The sequence below is a fragment of the Miscanthus floridulus genome, chromosome 11 (genome assembly GCF_019320115.1).
Source record: "Miscanthus floridulus cultivar M001 chromosome 11, ASM1932011v1, whole genome shotgun sequence".
NCBI classification, from domain to species: Eukaryota; Viridiplantae; Streptophyta; class Magnoliopsida; order Poales; family Poaceae; genus Miscanthus; species Miscanthus floridulus.
Window position 1 is genome coordinate 43,937,537 of NC_089590.1, and position 18,167 is coordinate 43,955,703.

Here is an 18,167-nt window from a genome sequence, read left to right on the forward strand (position 1 = left end):
GTCCTGGGCTGCCCTCCACTCCCAGAGGAAATGCCAAGCGTCGTCGCCGTTGTAGAAATTAGAGGAATCCGACGACGAGTCTGGTGTGGAGGCAGCATCAGATGCAGCATTAGGGGGCTCATCGGCCCTAGGAGGAACAGGACAAAGGCTATCATTCAAGACAAACCTATAAATGAGTTAGAAGAAGTTCATCGCCATGAGCAGAAGATATTGATCTCACCTCATACGGCGGAGGCGCTAGCTCATCGATAGATTCTCCTCTGGAACCTCCTCCACCGCGCACTTGCCCTGGTTGTCCTCGCCAGCCATAAGGTTGATTGGATCTACAAAAAGGGGAAAGAAAACTGCTATAGGGTTTGTGAAGGTGGAGAAGTGCAAAGGAACAGGAGCGGTTGCGAGTATAGATGTGTTCGAGGCCGGAGCACTCGGCTGGTATTTGTAGCCATGAAGCGAGGTGGTGGATGTCTCGGGACATGCAAATGGCAATCGCAATTAATAGGAGGCGAAGCACCACCTCACTAATGCCGAAGAGAATGTGACATTGATGATTGAGGACAGAAGATTGAGGGGTTTTCTTGATAAAGGTCATGTTTTCAAACTTAATCGGATTAAGGTTAGAAGTTTGGAATCAGCTATTTTCAAATCGGCTCTTTAGCCAAGATAGGAAATACAATAAGGCAACAGAAAATATGATTATCACTGGTTCTACACAAAATACATATTGATATGTAGATTACAAGTTTAGAAAATCTAGGATTGCTTTCAATGCTTCTAGCCGGATAGCATCCACTTCTGCGATTTGTTGCTTGTCTTCTTCGGCTGATCTAGGAATATCTAAAAGGCTGCTGCAGATGGCCCTACCTTCTCTGACCTTGATCAGTAGTTCTTGTTTCTTCTGCTTAATGGCATTGGGTATTTGAGCCAGGTTGGACTTATGGCGATCGATGACAGCCTTCACATTCTCCATTTCCTTCTCAAGTTCTACACGCTTGGTTTCTAGTTGGGTCAGCTCTAGATCGATCCTGAGGGAGGAGTTCTTCAAATCATCGATCAGTTGTGTCAGCTCTTTGGCCTCTTGCCTGTTGGAGTTCTTCTTGGCCAATAAAGCTTCATGGTTAGACAGGTTCCTCTGAGCCTTTTTCACCTTTGGGGCTTGATCTTTGATGATAGATAAAGGTGACAAGACTTTGGTAAGAACTAGGGATGAATTATCCTTAAAGGCCAAGAAGACTCTTTGCATTGAATCTGCATCTTGGACTAAATCGGTTATATTCTTCTCAAGCATTGGCAATATATCCCTTAGCTGATTTCTAGTCTCCTCTGATAAAGCTTCTTTAGAAGAGGTGGCTGATGAGCTGATTTCATCCTCATCTAAATACTCTTCAGGATTAAAAGAGTAGCTCAGAGCTGGAAGATTAAGTACCTATATATAAGAAAATCTTGCTAAGAGGATTGAATCAGTTGATAATAAGATAAATGATGAAGTAAATATAGTACCTTTTCTAGGATAGCTTCTATCTGAGAAGAAGGAATAGCTGATGATGCACCAATGGTATCTGGTTGAATCAGCTCTGAACTTTCAACATTGGTATCTGCAAATATCAAGGAAGATTATTCAATTCATATTCGTTGCAAGAGGGTAAAATGGATATATGATCTTCCTACCATCAATTGTTTGTTGAATTGGAGATTCAACAATCTGGATAACGACGCCAACAGGATAATTTTCAATGGATGGACTGTCAAACTCCTACTCTTACATGGGTGTTTCCTTAGGGAGTATCTGGCATGATAAATAGTCAGATGAAGGATGAAATTGAATAAGAATTAAGAACTTTGAGGAGATACCTTGGCCACATCAGGGATTGAAGTGGAAGGGTTCTCATCTTCTATAGTCTTAGAAGCATTGTTTGGTTCAACCAAAATTGGTTCTTTTTGAGGATCGGCTGATGAAGGTTTAGTTGATGTTGAATTGAATGCCTAGGACAATAGTTTCGCACCCCGAATAGATTGAGATACAATGGTTGATAACTGTTAAGAAAGGGGATTAGAAGTTTAATATCATTTTGAAGAAAGGAAGAACTGTTTTACCTAGGCAGCTGATGGTCTCATTCTGCGAAGTCTTTTCCTAGTAACAGTTTTCTGGGTTATCCCTTGGGCTGTCTTACATTTTGAAGATTGATACGTTACGATTGTAGGGACAGCTTGGGTCCTCATCAGTTTCTTTAGTGTGGGAGCGTTTGATCCAATTCTTGAGGCTAGACATGGTGGCTGATAATCTATAGGATGCCCCTTCCTGTCCAAGCCTAGGGGATCAAATTTGGTATCCTGAAAAGGTCTATTAGAACAGTTGGTAGGGAAATTCAATTGAATATTTTTTTCTAAAAAGGATGGCAAATTACCTCACTGTCAGAAGCAAACTCTCCATCCAGAGCTATGCACCTAGGATGGACCGACCCAGAGAAGATATGGGAGTGCCATTCTTGCCACCAGGAGTAAAAAAGAGTGGAAAAGAAGTTGACTCTGGTCCAGTCATGTGAGCAAAAGGAAGGGAGATCCGATCCTAGTTGAAAGACTCTGGAGGCTTCCATCACTTCACTAATACCTTCTCTTAGCTTTAGTGTGTTCTTGAAGAATAGTTGAGGAGGCAGTTGACCAAGACCAAACTAATGAGCTATGAAAGAGGGATTGTAAAACTCATAAGTTGGAAGGTTGCCTGAAAGGAAGGAACCTGTAGATATTTTGCCATGGCCATGATGAAATTCAGCTAGAAGAACACAAGGTTTGATGAAGGAATTGAAGATTGCAGCCGCCATTTCATCTGAGCAGCCTGATTCAAATTGAAATTTGAATGGGAAGACCAACTCATTGTTCTCATCCTCATCATAGGGTAGCCAAGTCAAGATGTCTACATCAAACCCTCTATAAAACTTCTTGAAGAGATGGCCAACATCGACAATAATTGTTATGGTCGATGCGGCTTCACCATAGTTCATGCATTGACGGGTTCTTACTTCTTCGCCTCTGTATTCCTCATCAAAGTTGGAGGAGGGAAAGCTTAAATTCTAGAGATTTGGCCTTACAATCTTGTGCATATACAAGTTTAACTACATTTGTATTAGCCACTGAGGGCCGCTGATGGTGTGCACCGCTTCATTCTTCAGTAGCTGAGCGGTCACCTGATGCATCAAATGGTAAGATGATCCCAACAGATATTTTCCAAGAGGAATCTAAACGCCTACTGCCAGATGTCCTGCCATGAGTTTATGATTGTAAGTTAGACTACAAGATGACCCGTAGAAGATGAATCTTTCTAGCCACATATTTAGAAAAGCCACATATTCTCTTTCGCTAACAGTTGATCCATCTCCAATATGGTTCAGAATGTAGCTTGCCCATCCTGTGCAGTCCGATATTTTGGTTAATTTCTTGGAACCAGCACTCAAATAATCATAAGGCTGCATTGATCTAGTTATTTTAAGGCTGGTCAACATATAAACATCAGCCAAAGTGATGGTCATTGGGCCGTGACCAAAAACAAAAGCATTCAGGATTGACCAGAAATAAGATGCAGAAATCAGAAGTGAATCATTCATCTCTATTCTAGACAACAAGAGTGTCAAACATTGATTCAAGTCATAAATCTTCCAATCTCCTGCCTTTTTCCCGGATACCCTATGAAACCAGTCTCTCCATCCTCTGGGCATTTTGGGCCAGTTTCTGAAGGGGGTTTTGGTGTTCCAAGAGGATAAATCAACTACAGATTATTTGAAGGGGATTTGGTTGGTTTCTTGACGGATAAAGTCAGAAGGATTAGGGTCACCCATAGGCCCAAGAAAATAGACATTGGGAGCAATAGCCGATGGAATTAAGATTTTGTTCCTCATTTCCTAGAAACCAGATAAAATAAATTTGAGAAGAAAGAAAATGTAGGGGAGCGGCCGATACTTGGAGAATGAGAACTTGAAAGCATACCTCAGGGATGTGGTCGCTGGTCGCCATTGTAGCCAAAATAGATTTGAATCTAAGGAAGATCGCTTGAATAAAAGCTTGATAGGGCAGAGGATTTGCTAGGGTTGAGGGTTTGACGATGGCGGCGTCGGCTATTAAGATTTGCTCGAGAAAGAAGGGGAAAGCAAATGGGCCGAGTGAGTTGGAAATGATACTGTTAGGATATTATATAAAAATCGGACCGAGAAGTCAGGAGTCACGCATATACCTTGGAATAAACGGTTGCGACATGGTTAATAGGTAAATAGAAATTTTGGAATAAAATTATTTTATCCCAAAATTGGGGGGCATGTGTTTACACCAAAATTTAGGAATAAGAATGCGGGAACTCGAAGCTTCCAAGATTGTGTCATCAAGGAATCGATTGCATAAGGATCAACACCAGCTGATTCAGATGCGGCCCTAGAATCGACTCTCTTCGAATGACGTCAGCAAATAACAACGATGAGCTATGGTTAGCATCAGGAAAGACATATCGGACTCTACAAAAAGGGAAAGATTAGGGTCCAAGTTATCTCAAGTTAGGAATATTTTACCAAAGGTTGTAATAAGTCGTACTTGAGAAGGATTTATGCTTAGGTTCTGGGTATAAATATTGGATCCCGGCTATTATAAAAGGACATCCAATCAATTAATACCAATTACTTTTTTTTGGCTTTACGCCAACCCTTAGGAGTAGGAGTAGTGTAGATCTCGGCAAATTCTTCAACAAGCAGGGTTGCATCGGTTCGGCCGACCTCTGGCTTGTCTGTAAGTACCATCATGGCTTATACTTCTGTTTGTAAGACTACATCGATTAAGTTCGACCTCCACTACGAGCTCTAGTATAAGCTAGTTATCGACTCTTATCTAGTTCAAGTATGGCTACATCGGTTAAGTTCGACCTCCACTGCTCGAATTAGATTAAGATCAAGTTATCGGCTCTACCTAAGGGTGGCGTCCTTTGGGTAGATTCATCAAGTTACCAATCTTGCTGATGTTCTTATTGTCATTAGTTTCAGCAACATCAACCTATCCGATCAAGATCGAACTAGATCGGCCTCACATCCTTTTAGTCTCTCGTTTATTTTGCTACATTACGACGGTTCTTACTTTAAACGACAGATTATGTTTCATTGGCTGTCCTACTTCAATCTTGATCGTGCATAGTATATGGTTAAGGCATGTTTGATCTTAAGGAGGTTTACTGGCTAGTTAAATCTAGTCTATAGATCGCTATTATGGCTGTAATGATCCGGTCGATCCCCATTGATGACACTCTAGATTGGAGGATGCTAGTTGGTAGACTTGCTTTCAACCAAGCATGACCATGGCTATTTGCTATGTCTGCATCGGCTAAATAGCCGACCGCTTGCACTTTAACGCTCATAGTATGTTTTTATGATCCTGTTAAATATGAATAGATCTGTTTTCTTTAAAGGTTTAATCTGTTATCTTTATTATGGTCGTCATCGATCCAGTCGAAACCCACTGTTAAAGATGATAGGTTAGATTAGAGGAGTTTATAGGTCTGCTCGTATCGAATAGTCGATTGTTCACATGCTATGATCCTTTTTCTACCCGAATCGGCTCTTTTAGCCGATTCGTTTGTACTTTCACACATATAGCATGTCTTTTAGAAAACCTGTCAATGTATAAATGATTTTATGGATTCTTCGGTTTTAGTTTATTATTATCATCATAACTATCATCGATCCGGTCAAACCTCACTATTGATGGTAACAGATTAGATTCAGAGCGTTTATAGATCTATTTGTACTAGACAGTCGATTTGTTCGTATGTTATATCATTTCTCGTTAGATTCATCAGCTCAATGCTTTACATTGGTAATATCCACCTAGCTGATGATTTTACTTATATATGTGTTCATTGTACTTATCAACATAAAATCAATCGTGACCCACGAGCTTTATAGTCCGTAACAGCTGATTTCTTCACGTATCAGCTATTTAGTCGATTCTCCTGTCTGGCTGCTCCCATAGCGACACACTTGGAACTGTCTAAGCAAAACTGGTATGTTCCATCTTAAATTAGTGATAAACTTTCTCTCCTTATCAATTGCAGGTCAAATTAACTAGCACTCCTTCGAGAATTCATAGGATCGGCTACCCCTGCGTTGAGGCCAAGCGGATCTCCAGCCTTGCTCCATCAAGTAGATCCTTTCGGCTTGCTGTGTGCCAGGCGCATTGACACGTTTTTGCATCGACACCATCTCCTAGACTCGGTTGCCAATACACCATCTTTCTGCTTGACGTCACATCCTCAATTGATTCATCGGTTTGTCGTCATTCCTAAATGATATGTAATAATGCAATGCATGCTTAAGTCAAACAAGCATAACAAAGACATTTACAAACACTACAAGACAAGTTACATGTCATCACGGTGAAGGCTAACTAAATGTTGGAGGCTCGACTCTCATCCTCTCCTAGCGACTTACTTGCGAGTTACTATTATCACACAAGCGAGCAAAACAACCATTTGCATTTTAAACATACAAGTGAAAGCTTATCATAACATGCCAAGCACACTTATACTTACTAAACACACTTTGCCTATGCATCATGTAAAACAAGTAGTAAAGACAAACATATATTAACCCTAATCTAAACACCTAATATATATAAAAGCTTAAATAATTATAACCAAGGAATAAAAGGTGGTGCACCAAACATCTATTTTGGAGGTGAAAATTTTATGGGAGGCATATCTTAACAAAACAAAGCTACTGTATGAATTTCATAATTTTTGGATAAGCAGATTATTTACTAGCATTTAATTAAGACTTAATGGTAATAAAAGCATGTGACACATAATAAATCAATAACTTAGTAAATAAATATCCATTGGACATGAAATTTTTATCACAGCACACACACATCAAGAGCAACTTACTATAAAAATTTCACTGCAATTAGATTCATATAACAGCAGATATGAATTTAGCATTAGGCAAAAATCTATAGCAAAACTTTTGTACTAAAACATGTCATATTATGTTTCTACTGCATAGATCTAGTTGTGCAGAGTGTAACAAAACTGGTTTGGCATTTTTAGGACTTTTCTACAATTTACTATGAATTTTTAAAGTTCCATCCGATTTAAACATAAAAAGAAAAGGAAAAAACATAAAAGACAGACACTTTGCATGGAGACCAATGAGCTTTTCCTAAATCAACCCGCAGTCTAGAAGTACTATTCATGTGGGTCACGTGATTTACTTTGGAAACCCAGTAAAAGCTTCTATTTAAGCGCGAGGTCCTTCTCTTCTTCCACGTCTTCACCGAGCAGAGGAGGTGCTCGGGGCGCGGCCGAGTTCACGCGGCCGGCCACCGGTGAGGGCAAGGGCGGTGCGTGGGGGCAGCAGCGGCCACGCCCGCATGCATTGGCGGTGGTAGCTTGGCCAAGCGCAGTTAGTGGCAGCCCGGCCACACGCACGGCGGCCGCGATGCTGTGAGGTGCAGCGGCCGACGAGGACGGGCTGTGTGGCACCGGGCGAACACGGTGCACCCAGGGCTAGCACCATTGGTGCAGTGGTAGGGCACAGCGGCCTGGCCACATGCATGCTACGCCGCGGCGGCCCAAGCAGGGGCCGCGGTGGCTCTCGATGACACGGGCTCCAGCGAGCGTGAGCGGGGCACAGAGGGGAGCGAGGAGGAGGCGGTGGTGCCGGCAGTCGAGCGTGAAGAGGGGCGGAGCGGTGGAAGCAGCGGTGGCAGAGGGAGCTCGGAGCCGGCCATGGCGGGCGCGCTCGCGTCCCTGCGGTAGGGAGCGAGGGAGAGAGCCGAGAGAGGGAGGGAGATGGACCACGAGGACGACCAAGGCGACCTCGGCCTGTAGAAGAAGGGAGGGAGAGGGAGCAGCGCGGCGTGGGTGGCCATGGCACGCACTGTGCGCGGCCAGAGCGCAGGGCAGGCAGAGTAGGGCATGGGCAACGGCAGTGCCATGTGCCTTCCTTTGAACCCCTAGATCGGCATATTCTGAAAAGATTCTGAGCCGATGCCTATAAGGAAATATCTTCCGTGCTAATCAATCTCCAACTTTGATTAAGGGACTAAGGTCATTAGGGTAGTGGATTAGCGGGTAATTAGGGCCAAAATTAGCAGTGTCAGCGAAAACACTTGCAAGCTTCTAAGTCACCTAGGAAACAACATTTCATTGAAACTTTGAAGCACTAATTAACCTATCAAACAATTAAACTAGGCATGAACAAGCACTCTACCACAAAGTACAAAACTTAAACTAAGTTTTTCATACCAACATATTTTACCGTTTCAATATAAAATAATTATTTATTTATCCTCCAAAAAGGTATTGAGCAACTAAAACAAGGTAAGGTTTTTGGCATTTTTAATCATTTTCTCCACATTTTGCCAACATGAACCCTAAATAACTTTTGTTCGCAAACTCACTTAGAGATGTTTAAGCACAAAAATAGAGTAGGTTGACATCACATATGTTGACCCTATATTAACAAATGGTGATTCAAACAAATACGTACTTATCATTTCATGCAAGAGTTCATCACCGAACCTAGGTAAACCTATTTATCAGGTTTTATTAAGCCTTAAACTATTGTGAAATGGATATGTAACACCGAGGGTGTTACAGCAACTGTGTAGGAGGCAACGCAGGTGCGAGTGGAGTGCACGGTTTAGCAGGTACACCCGCGGCCTTCACAACAATCGTTGCCGACCACTGCTAGGTCCACGCAGAGAGCGGAAGGTTCGAGTGTTGCCCGCTCCAACGATGGGGACCATAGGCGGCGGCGGCTCGCAACATAGGTGAGGAGAGCAGCCTGCAATGGCGGCGGCATGAGACATAGATGACTGAGAGCACGATGGCTGGAGTTGAGCAGTGAAGGAGAGGTAAGGGATGATATATAGGTGTGGCCCATGTGTTTATGAGTGGAGAGAGGCAAAATGGCAAGGGCATTTTGGTCTATAAGAAAATATGATTGGCTACATGTGGGTCCAAGTAGCCCATGGGCGTACAAAGTTTGTGGCATATTTCATGTTTCAAGCAAATTACAATGCTACTAACGTTATTAGATGAGAAATAGCCGCGTTTCTCATAAACGTTGAATTTATAAAGGCATTGTTCTGATTTTCCTAGGGAAAGTTGACCTTTATATTAGAGATGAGTAGGATTAGGAGCCTGAGGTGGATAGCCAAATTTTAGCCGCCAAAACTTGAGCAAGCTAAATATTTGGCTTCTATTTGGTTTGTTGCCAAAATTTGCTAATACCTCTAATTTAACTTGCCAAATCTGTGGCAAGTATTTTTGCCTAACTTTTGGCAACGTTTGGTTGCCAAATCTTTGGCTTGAAAATTTTTGGAAGCCAACCAAGTAGGCCCTACATTGTAGAACTAGTTCTTGTCAAACTATACACTTCCATCTCCCATAGAGGCCTTGGTCCTTTTTCTCATGGAAGGTTGACCTTTTTACCATAGATGAATAAGGGTGTTGTCACTCATTAAGGGTTAGGCCCGGTTTGGCACGGCTTATCAACTGGTTTCAGGAGCATTTGGAGCCGTTTTGTGCCAAACGGGGTAAAATAAAATGGCTTCATCTAGGAAGACCCTTAAATCATGCTCTTACAGAGGTTTGAAGTGAGATGGAGCCACAAAAAGTGGCTTCTCACCCGGGTTCACCTCGTCCTTGTGGGTCTAGCATGGGGTACTGTGAGAGCGTGTTTTAAGGAGCTCTATATGTGAATCTGTTTTGCCAAACGGTTTACCAAAACGGCTCTAACACCACTGATGGAGTTGTTCATGGAGCTGACGCCAAACAAGGCCTTAGTTTGGCTCCTAAAAGGGTACTCCACCTCCACTTGTGGAGCAACTTCTCTGGTGGAGGTGAAAAGGATACTCCACCTCCTCTTGTGGTGCAACTTCTCTAGTGGATGTGAGACATTTTGCAAAACGTTTGGCAAAAAGCAGCTCCAATGATAATTTTGTAATTATTTGTGTCAAATCTGTGGGGAGCCAGGAAAAGCCATATTTTCCAGCTATATGTTATTCTTTTTTTTAAAAATAATCTTGTAATTGTATTAGGCATCAACTATTTGATTTGATCTAAAACAGTTCGATCATCATCGTAAAATCCAACAACATAGATTTTTCTGAATATACTCTTACAGTTGTATTAGGAATGAACTATTTAATTTATCTAAGCCATTGGTTCATCGTAAAATCAAATTGTGCAGGTTTTTTCTTGATTAATCTCGTAATTTTTAGATCATAATGGCTTATTTTGCTGGCTAAATACTAAGATGGTAAATGTTGTTGTCATCGCCTAAATCGAACAGCCCTCCTACCTCGCATCATCTTCTCCAACAATTTGTATTGGGGTTGTGGAACATCAATGAATTGTTCGCTTGAACGAACGAAGTATTTGAAGGAGCAAGCTGTCCTGCCAATGGCAAAATGAAATATTAGAATTATAGCAAAAATGAAATCATTTTATTTGTCATCGTTCGTGTCACCTGCCAAAGAAAAAAAAAACATATTGTAGTTTTCTGATCATGGGTGTAACTAATTCCCAAATATAGGGAAGCTATAAGATTGGGTTGTCAAAAAGGAACTGTGTTTCATATGGAAACATTAGGAGATTCAATTTTTGAAAGGAAAGAAAATGCTAGCTGTACTATTATACATCCAACTATGTGGGTCGAAGTATTTAATTCGTCGCCGGTTCAATTTAAACGGTCCACAACTATTTCAATTCTCAATAGTTAAACCAGTGAACCGATGCTGTCACCGGTTCGGTTCGATGACTTATGACTGGTTCAGTCATAATAACTAGGAGGAAACAGAGTAAGGGTAGGACTGGCATCAAGGCAGCAAGGCAGCAATCCATGCATATGCATTTGCTGATTCACTTGGCATGCATTGGAACATATCAGACCTGCCCAAAATTTACCCCGAGAGGGTCGTGAACAGCAACGAGGCCGCGGGCCCCGAAATTATCTGATCGAGTAGCAAGCAAGTCTGCAGCTCCAATAGTGACCAACAAACCATGCATACAGCAGATCATATATCCACGACAGGTTTAACTTCGAACAGTACTTATTATACGGTACGACAAGACGACTGTTGTCTTCAGGCATAAAACAGTTCACCGACGACCAAACTTGACACGCACCAGACTCTTTTTCAGAAACAAAACAGTTCAAACCGACGACCAAACTTGACCCAAACCAGACAGACTCTTTGAGAAACAAATTAAACGAGTTCAACGACGACCAGACTTAAAGTCTTAACACGAAACGACGACGACGGCAGCAGCATAGCATAGCTCAACTCCAAGTCCAGCGAGCAGAGCGATTTGTTGCATCGGCGAGAGCATGAGCATGTGCGCGTTGGCTGGCCTCGATCAGATGTTGATGAGCTGCACCATCTCCGACACCGCCAGCTTGAACCTGTCTTCAGCACACAGAGTCTCCGGAAAGCGAGCCGAGGCCGAAGCCGGATTGGCCTGCAGGTCCATCGTCCACGACGCAAACAAAATTTGTAAGGTCCCAGCTCCAGATAGAACTGCATGTTTGATAAGAAAGAAGCCAGCTGGTAAGGTAACAATGTTTGATGACTTACGCGCGCATGGATGCCGTACATGCGGAAGCCGTCCTGGGCGGAGATGGTGGTGGTGACGACCTCGATGCTGTGCCTCTCCAGCACGAAGAGCGCCTTGGTCAGCGTGCCGGGCTGCCGCGGGCAGTGCAGGTTGATGTACGCCTCGTTGTTGGCCACGCTCACCACCACGTTCTGCCCGGACCACGTCTGGAACCCCGCCACGGGCTCAGGGAACGGCACCGCGCCACGGGGCAGCTGCGCGGCGGCCGCGCCGGAGGAGGAGGAGGAGCCGGCCGCGGCCGCTGCCGCCGCCACTGCCAGGGCCTTGTTCGCGGCGGCCACGGCGGAATGCTGTGCCAAGCCGTGGACCATGTCCGCCAGGTTCGCCTCCGTCGACGACGACGCTGCCGGGGCCGGTGCTGGTGCTGGCAGCGCTGGTGGTGCGGGGTGGCGCGCGGACGACGCGCGGCTGCTGCCGGCACCCACCGCCAGCTGCTGCTGCGCCGCCAGCGTGCGCTTGCGCTCCAGCTTCATCTTCTCCAGCTTCTGGAGGGTGCCTTCCAGAGTCCTGATGTAGGTTACGGCCTCCCCAACTATGGTGGCCTTGTCAGCCTGCAAACATCATATATCAATTTCAACATAAATAATGGAAACGTCCCCTGAAAAATCATTGAATCACCAATACAACAGATCATGCATATTTGCACAATGAAAGATTGAGACAGAACAAAAGGTGAATCCAAGTCCAGTAAAATTAACTGAAAACACTCATAAAAGGTTCAAAGTACATTCCTGCTACAACCATAATGCATATTAGTAACCACTCATTTGGCCAAACATCGGTGCTGATTATTATGCAATTTTGCATAATACCTCATTTATCTCTCATCACCATATGCCTAGGCCTCAGATGCCATGGGCACACCTGGCAAATAAGGTATTGTTGTTGGGCTTTGCTGCGGTACCTCCAAATAACTGTAGGCCGTTTATTTATTTTGATCGGACGGTTATGACAACATATTACCTCTCCTAGGAGGTAATAGATGAAATAAATATTTATTTATTTTTTAATTGATAAAATTGAATAAATAAAGGAAGTTTTAGATACAATTTTTTCCTAGATTGGATTGATGCATGCATGATCCGGTAGATATGGCAAAAAAAATTTAATTTTTTTTGCAACTATAAACTTGATATATTTTGGTTACCTTGTATTTTTGTATGTGGCCTGATACACTTGATTTTGTATTTAATATGACTTGTATGTGTGATAATAATAGCATTTGAGTATGTGTTACCGTACATATGTACGTGATTACATATTTACGTGTACGTGACATGTGTGTATCATGTGTACACGTGTTAGCGAGTGGCCGGTAATGTGAGTACGCGTACGTGACTTACATGTAGGTAGCGTGTGTATACGTGTTAGTACGTGGCTGGCAATGCGAATAGCTATATGCGCAATTTCACAAAACTGAATTTATTTGAAAAAAAAACAAATGCCAACCAGATCGAGCGTGCATTCAGCACGTACTGCACCCGACGCGAGTCTGTCCGGCCACACTCGACCCCTTCCATGCGCGATCCGTCGGAATCCCGTGATTAGGGGAATCGAGACGAGATCTTTTCTCCCGTGATTATTAGGGAGTCCACACTGATTACTTTCTTTCTCCTGGATTTGTTAATTTATTAAGTAATTTATAAAATATGAAAAATCAATGGCTCAGATTGATTTGAGATATTACCTCCTTGAAGGTAAAGTTTGTACCTTAGCATTGCCCATTGTTGTTTCCTTAGCTTTAATGAAAATTAAGAAATTATGGACCCTTCAGGGGAGGGGGTGTCACACCCTCTAGTACACAATTCACTAAACATGGAGTATTCCACATTTAGATATATAACAAATGTACATAGCGTGGTCTGGGAGAGGAGGGATGACAAGGGAGAGGGGTTAGTATGCAATAAAATCCATAATGGAAAATTAGGGACGATGCTTTATGTTGCGAAGGAATATGGCTAAGACGAGAGATTAGAATGATGGAAGAGGCAACATTGGAAGAAGGCGATTGAAGCTGGAGGGAGGGTGTGTGCGAAAACAAGGATTGGTTGGGGCTGACATTAGACATGTTCAAACCTGAGTTGGGATGGGCTTTAAAAAGTCTGATGACAAATCCTACAGCACGAACCCACCCAAAGGCTGACACCGAGCCAAAAAAAAAAGCCTAAGCATGCCTCTACATACCATGTCTTTTTACCAATCGGTCTAGGCCCAGATGTAAGAAAATGAAGCCCAAGCCCGGTCCAAAGAATTAGAGTGGACTAGAAATTGAAAGTCCAGCCCACTCAATGCACTAGTCGGAGGTTTAGCTGGCGTATATGATTTCTCATCAAGAAGCTAGCTAAGTATATGATTTTCTCTCAATTTATTTTTTGAGCTGTATTTCGATCAAAAACAAGAAACTACGTCAAGCCTCGTACAGTAGTACTTTTAAGTGCATATTGAACGGATCTAAACCCAACAGGCTATATCGACTTTCTTCCTTATTTGGATCGGGTATCCACATCTAGTGCTCGTCGGTAACATCATGCCAAATTTGTAGCATCCAATCCGTTGACATGCTAACTCATATATGCCTCCGCTCTAAATTGTAAGTCGTACTACCTTTTCTATATACATAGTTTTTATTATGTATCTACATATAATGTGTGTATTGGAGCATAGCAAAAACTATGTACCTAGAAAAGTAAGAATGCCCTAGCCTTCTTACTATTTGCATCCAAATCCGAGATCTAAACCTAACCTACCTGATGAAGGATGCAGTGCGAAGAGGGAGAAGATAAAACTCGGATGTGGCCATGTGGGGAACTCCATAAATGCTTTAGTAATAAGAAGGCAAATTTTGCTGGAGGATACCATAGAAACGTGTAATTGACCGACACACATCACTAAACAGAGAATTTGCCCAACACCATTATAAATTTGTAGTTGTTTGCCGGTGGACATCATGCCGAAAAAAATAATCATTTCCACTGCTCGGAGGAGAGAAAGCGTAGTGAGTAAATGTTTTGCCCCTGCCTGCCTGACACGCACAGCTATCTGTAATGGTGGAAATAATTATTTCATTCGGCACGGCGTCCCCCGGCAAACAACCACAGATTTGTAATGATATTGGACAAATTCTCCGTTTGGCGGTGTGTGCTGGATAATTACACGTTTCTGCGGTGTCCTCGAGTAGATTTTGCCTAATAAGAAATACAGAAGTTCCCCTATTTACTTCTAATGATCACACCATTGCCAAAGCAAGCACTAATAAGAGAAAATCTAGAATTTGCGACAACGCATGCAGTTGGTGATCTGCATACGAATAGAAAGATTTACGAACGAAAACAGCAAAGAAAAACAAAGGAACGATTTTTTTCAGCTTGTGCGCGCACATCATCGCTCATGGAAAACTTCAATCAAGAAAAGAAAAAAAAAGAGCCATGCACGGACCTTGTCGGGGAGCTGGGGGAGGAGCGCGTGCAGGGTGCTGAACATGTTCTTCATCTTCTTCCTTCGCTCCCTCTCGGTAAAGATGTGCAAGTTGGGGTCCGTGTCCTCCACCGCGGCGGCGTTGCCCTTCCCGCTGCCGCCGCCCACGTCGGCCTCATGGGCACGTTGTTCTCCAGCTACGTTGTTCTTTCCCTCCTTGGCGTTGCTCTCGCCGGCGTCGACCGCCGCTGGTCCGGTGGCAGCTTTGGACGACCCAGCGTTGTTGTCCTTGCCGGCATGGGGGCGGGGCACCACCTTGATGGCGAGCTTGGATGCGTTCTCCTTGGCGGCATGGAGCGCAGCCGCCGCCGATCTGGTGAGCCTGGACGACCCGGCGTTACCGCCGGCATGGTGCACTGCCTGGATGGCGAGCTTGGTCCTGGCTTTGTTGTCCTCGCCAGCATGGAGCAACACCGCCCCCGGGCTGGCGAACTTGGGCCGCCCGGCATTGTTGTCCATGTCCTTGCTGGCATGGAGCACTGCGGGGTTTGGGAGCTTGAACCCGGCGTTGTTGTGCTCGCTGGCATGGAGAGTCACCGGGCTGTTGAGCTTGGTGCCGGTGGTGTTGTCCACGATGGCGTGGGGCACTGCGGGGGCAGCGATCTTGGATCCGCCGTTGTTGTCATCGCCGGCATGGAGCACCGCCGAGCTGGCGAGCTTGGACCGGGCGGCATTGTTGTCCATGCCAGCATGGGACCCGGCTTTGCTGTTGTCGCAGTCATGGAGCATCGCCGGGCCAGCGAGCTTGGACCCAGCAGCGTCGTTGCCCTTCTCCTCGCCGGCAAGGACCACTGCCGGGCTTGCGAGCTTGAACTCGGCTTTGTTTTCCTCGCCGGCAAGGAGCACCGCCGGGCTAGCAATCCTGGACACGGCGCTGCTGTCCTCGCCGTCCTGGAGCACCACCGGGCTGGCGATCTTGGACGCGGCGTTGCTATCCTTGCCGGCAGAGAGCACCGCCGGGCTGGCACGCTCAGACAACCCAGCGTTGTTGATGGCGCTGGCCAGCATACTGACAGAGCTGGGGTTGGAACCAGCCGGCATCACGGTCGCCGTCGGTGACCCGACGCCGGCAGGGATGCTGCTATGGGGGGCGGTGGCCTGATCATGGCTCCCCTCCACTTCTTGGGGCAAGTTGGCTCCTTCCTGAGACATGGCGCGGTGGATGCAGGAGGAGAGGAGGGTGTGGGGTGTGCAGGGGGGATTTGTGATGGAGAGGTTGGCACACAGAAAAGATTTACACCACCAACAGCATTTTTTAGCAGCTTCTGTGCCTCATCATCAAAGTTAGAGATAGTATAAAGCGCCGCATATCGGCTGAAATTCTGTTTATCGTTTAACGATATAAGTGCGATATATCGGGCGATAAAGAGTTAAAAAGAATAGCAGACATGCTCCACACACAAAAAAAAATCGGGCGATAAATGTTAAAAAGAATACTACTAATGGCAACTTACCTACTGTGATATTGCATAGCTAGGAGTTTTTGCTAATCAAGACACATAGCACTTTGACAAAGTTTGAAATCTATGGTAGTTTTCTTTGATGTATCTTTGTATGTGAAATTTTGTGTTTTGATGAAGTACAACGAACCCTGTTAGGCATCCATGATTGAATAGTTCTACCAATTTGAGCTAAAATTCTACCAGGGCAATCACGCCATTTATGGAACTTTCTACACTCCAGAAGTGAAAGTAGACAAGTTCAACTTCACCAAGATAACAATGCATAACTCAAAGTAACAACTTGCTTTGCCAATAACAATGCATCAAATGGAAGTAACAACTTTGCTTTACCAAAATGGTAAATGTCTCCCTGAAGGAATTCCCACTTGATAACACCCCAAAAACCCAATTTGCCATGCCAGGGCAAGCTCTTTGGGAGTTCCAAATTCTACAGGCCAAAATCCATGTTCTTCAAGATAGTAGAAAAGTTGACACCCTGGTTGACACATGGGAAGCCACAACTTTTTCATCAAGTAAATTTCATGCAGTTCGTTTCACGTCACTTGCTCCACTAAAAACACTTGCATCGGCATGGAAATCCAAGTTTTATAAAACAGGTAAAAGTGTTTACCATATCTTCTTTTTATGTATAGACTCGATAACAGAGATACCCCAAGAAGAAAGAGAGACAAAATTGAGGGTGTGTAACATCTGTGGATGAAAATGCCTATCACTTGTTGTTCAATAGCCCCTTCAGTGTCAGATGTTGTGATTCCCTTGGAGTTGGATGGGATAATCATTCATCAACCTGTCAGCATGTTTCGCAAACAAGGGCCAATTCCAGCAATCCTTTCTTGATGGAAGCCTTCACAACTGCAGCATGGCGGGTGTGGAAGCAAAGAAATGGCCTATTTTTTCATCAAACAAGACCATCCATTGAACAGTAGAAAACTAGCTTCATTGATGCTGTAAATCTTCACTTGAACAGAATGACCTAGGCTTCGCCAAAGCAGTCTTGTTGGCTCATTTCTTCTGTACAATGTCTCCCTCCTCTCCTTGCACATCATTTCATATAGTTGCACCATATCACTTTAACATGTATAGGTCTTCTCTTTCATTTTAGCATGGTTTTCAAAACCATGGAATGCACTATTAGGAGCTTCCCTACTGTATTCCTCTCTAAAAGGAAGTAACAACTCTTCAGCAGTGGATTGTTCTAACTTCAGCCACGAGCCTACAACTCACAAACAAGATAATAAGCACTAAACAGTTAAGCATTTGATTTACAAGCTGTACTTTTCCATAAACGTCAGACTGACCCATTTCTGATTCAGAAGAGGAGCTCCTAGACACATATTCATCTCAGCATCTTCATCTTGATCCACGGAAGAAGATGGCGTTGAGGACTACGGTTCTTCCCGCTCAATTTGAATCAAGTTTCATATATGTGTATGTCACTCGGGCTGGAATCTGGGATTGGAACCAAATGGCCCAAAGAAGCCTGGCCCATACACTAGTTGGCATATACCGGCAGTATTTTCATTCTTGGGGTCACGGCGATATATCGCGCTATTCGGCGCGGTATTCTTGTATTCTTTTGGCAC

At 44.1% G+C, this 18,167-nt stretch overlaps 1 protein-coding gene across 1 annotated transcript; it reads right to left on the reverse strand.

Annotated features, from left to right (window-relative positions):
* Positions 1-11,389: 11,389 nt before the first annotated feature.
* On the reverse strand, positions 11,390-16,273 carry LOC136492886 (uncharacterized). The gene is made up of 3 exons (XM_066488937.1): positions 15,083-16,273; positions 11,608-12,198; positions 11,390-11,491 (listed from the first exon to the last, which is right to left on the reverse strand). Exons 1-3 carry the CDS (start codon positions 16,271-16,273, stop codon positions 11,390-11,392), a joined length of 1,884 nt encoding a protein of 627 aa, XP_066345034.1.
* Positions 16,274-18,167: the final 1,894 nt, after the last annotated feature.

Coding starts and splice junctions, on each gene's coding strand:
- LOC136492886 (XM_066488937.1), bottom strand. CDS start 16,273: ATGTCTCAGGAAGGAGCCAACTTGCCCCAAGAAGTGGAGGGGAGCCAT. Junction 12,199..15,082: donor TCCCCCAGCTCCCCGACAAG/GTCCGTGCATGG, acceptor TGATGTTTGCAG/GCTGACAAGGCCACCATAGT. Junction 11,492..11,607: donor TGTACGGCATCCATGCGCGC/GTAAGTCATCAA, acceptor ATGGACCTGCAG/GCCAATCCGGCTTCGGCCTC.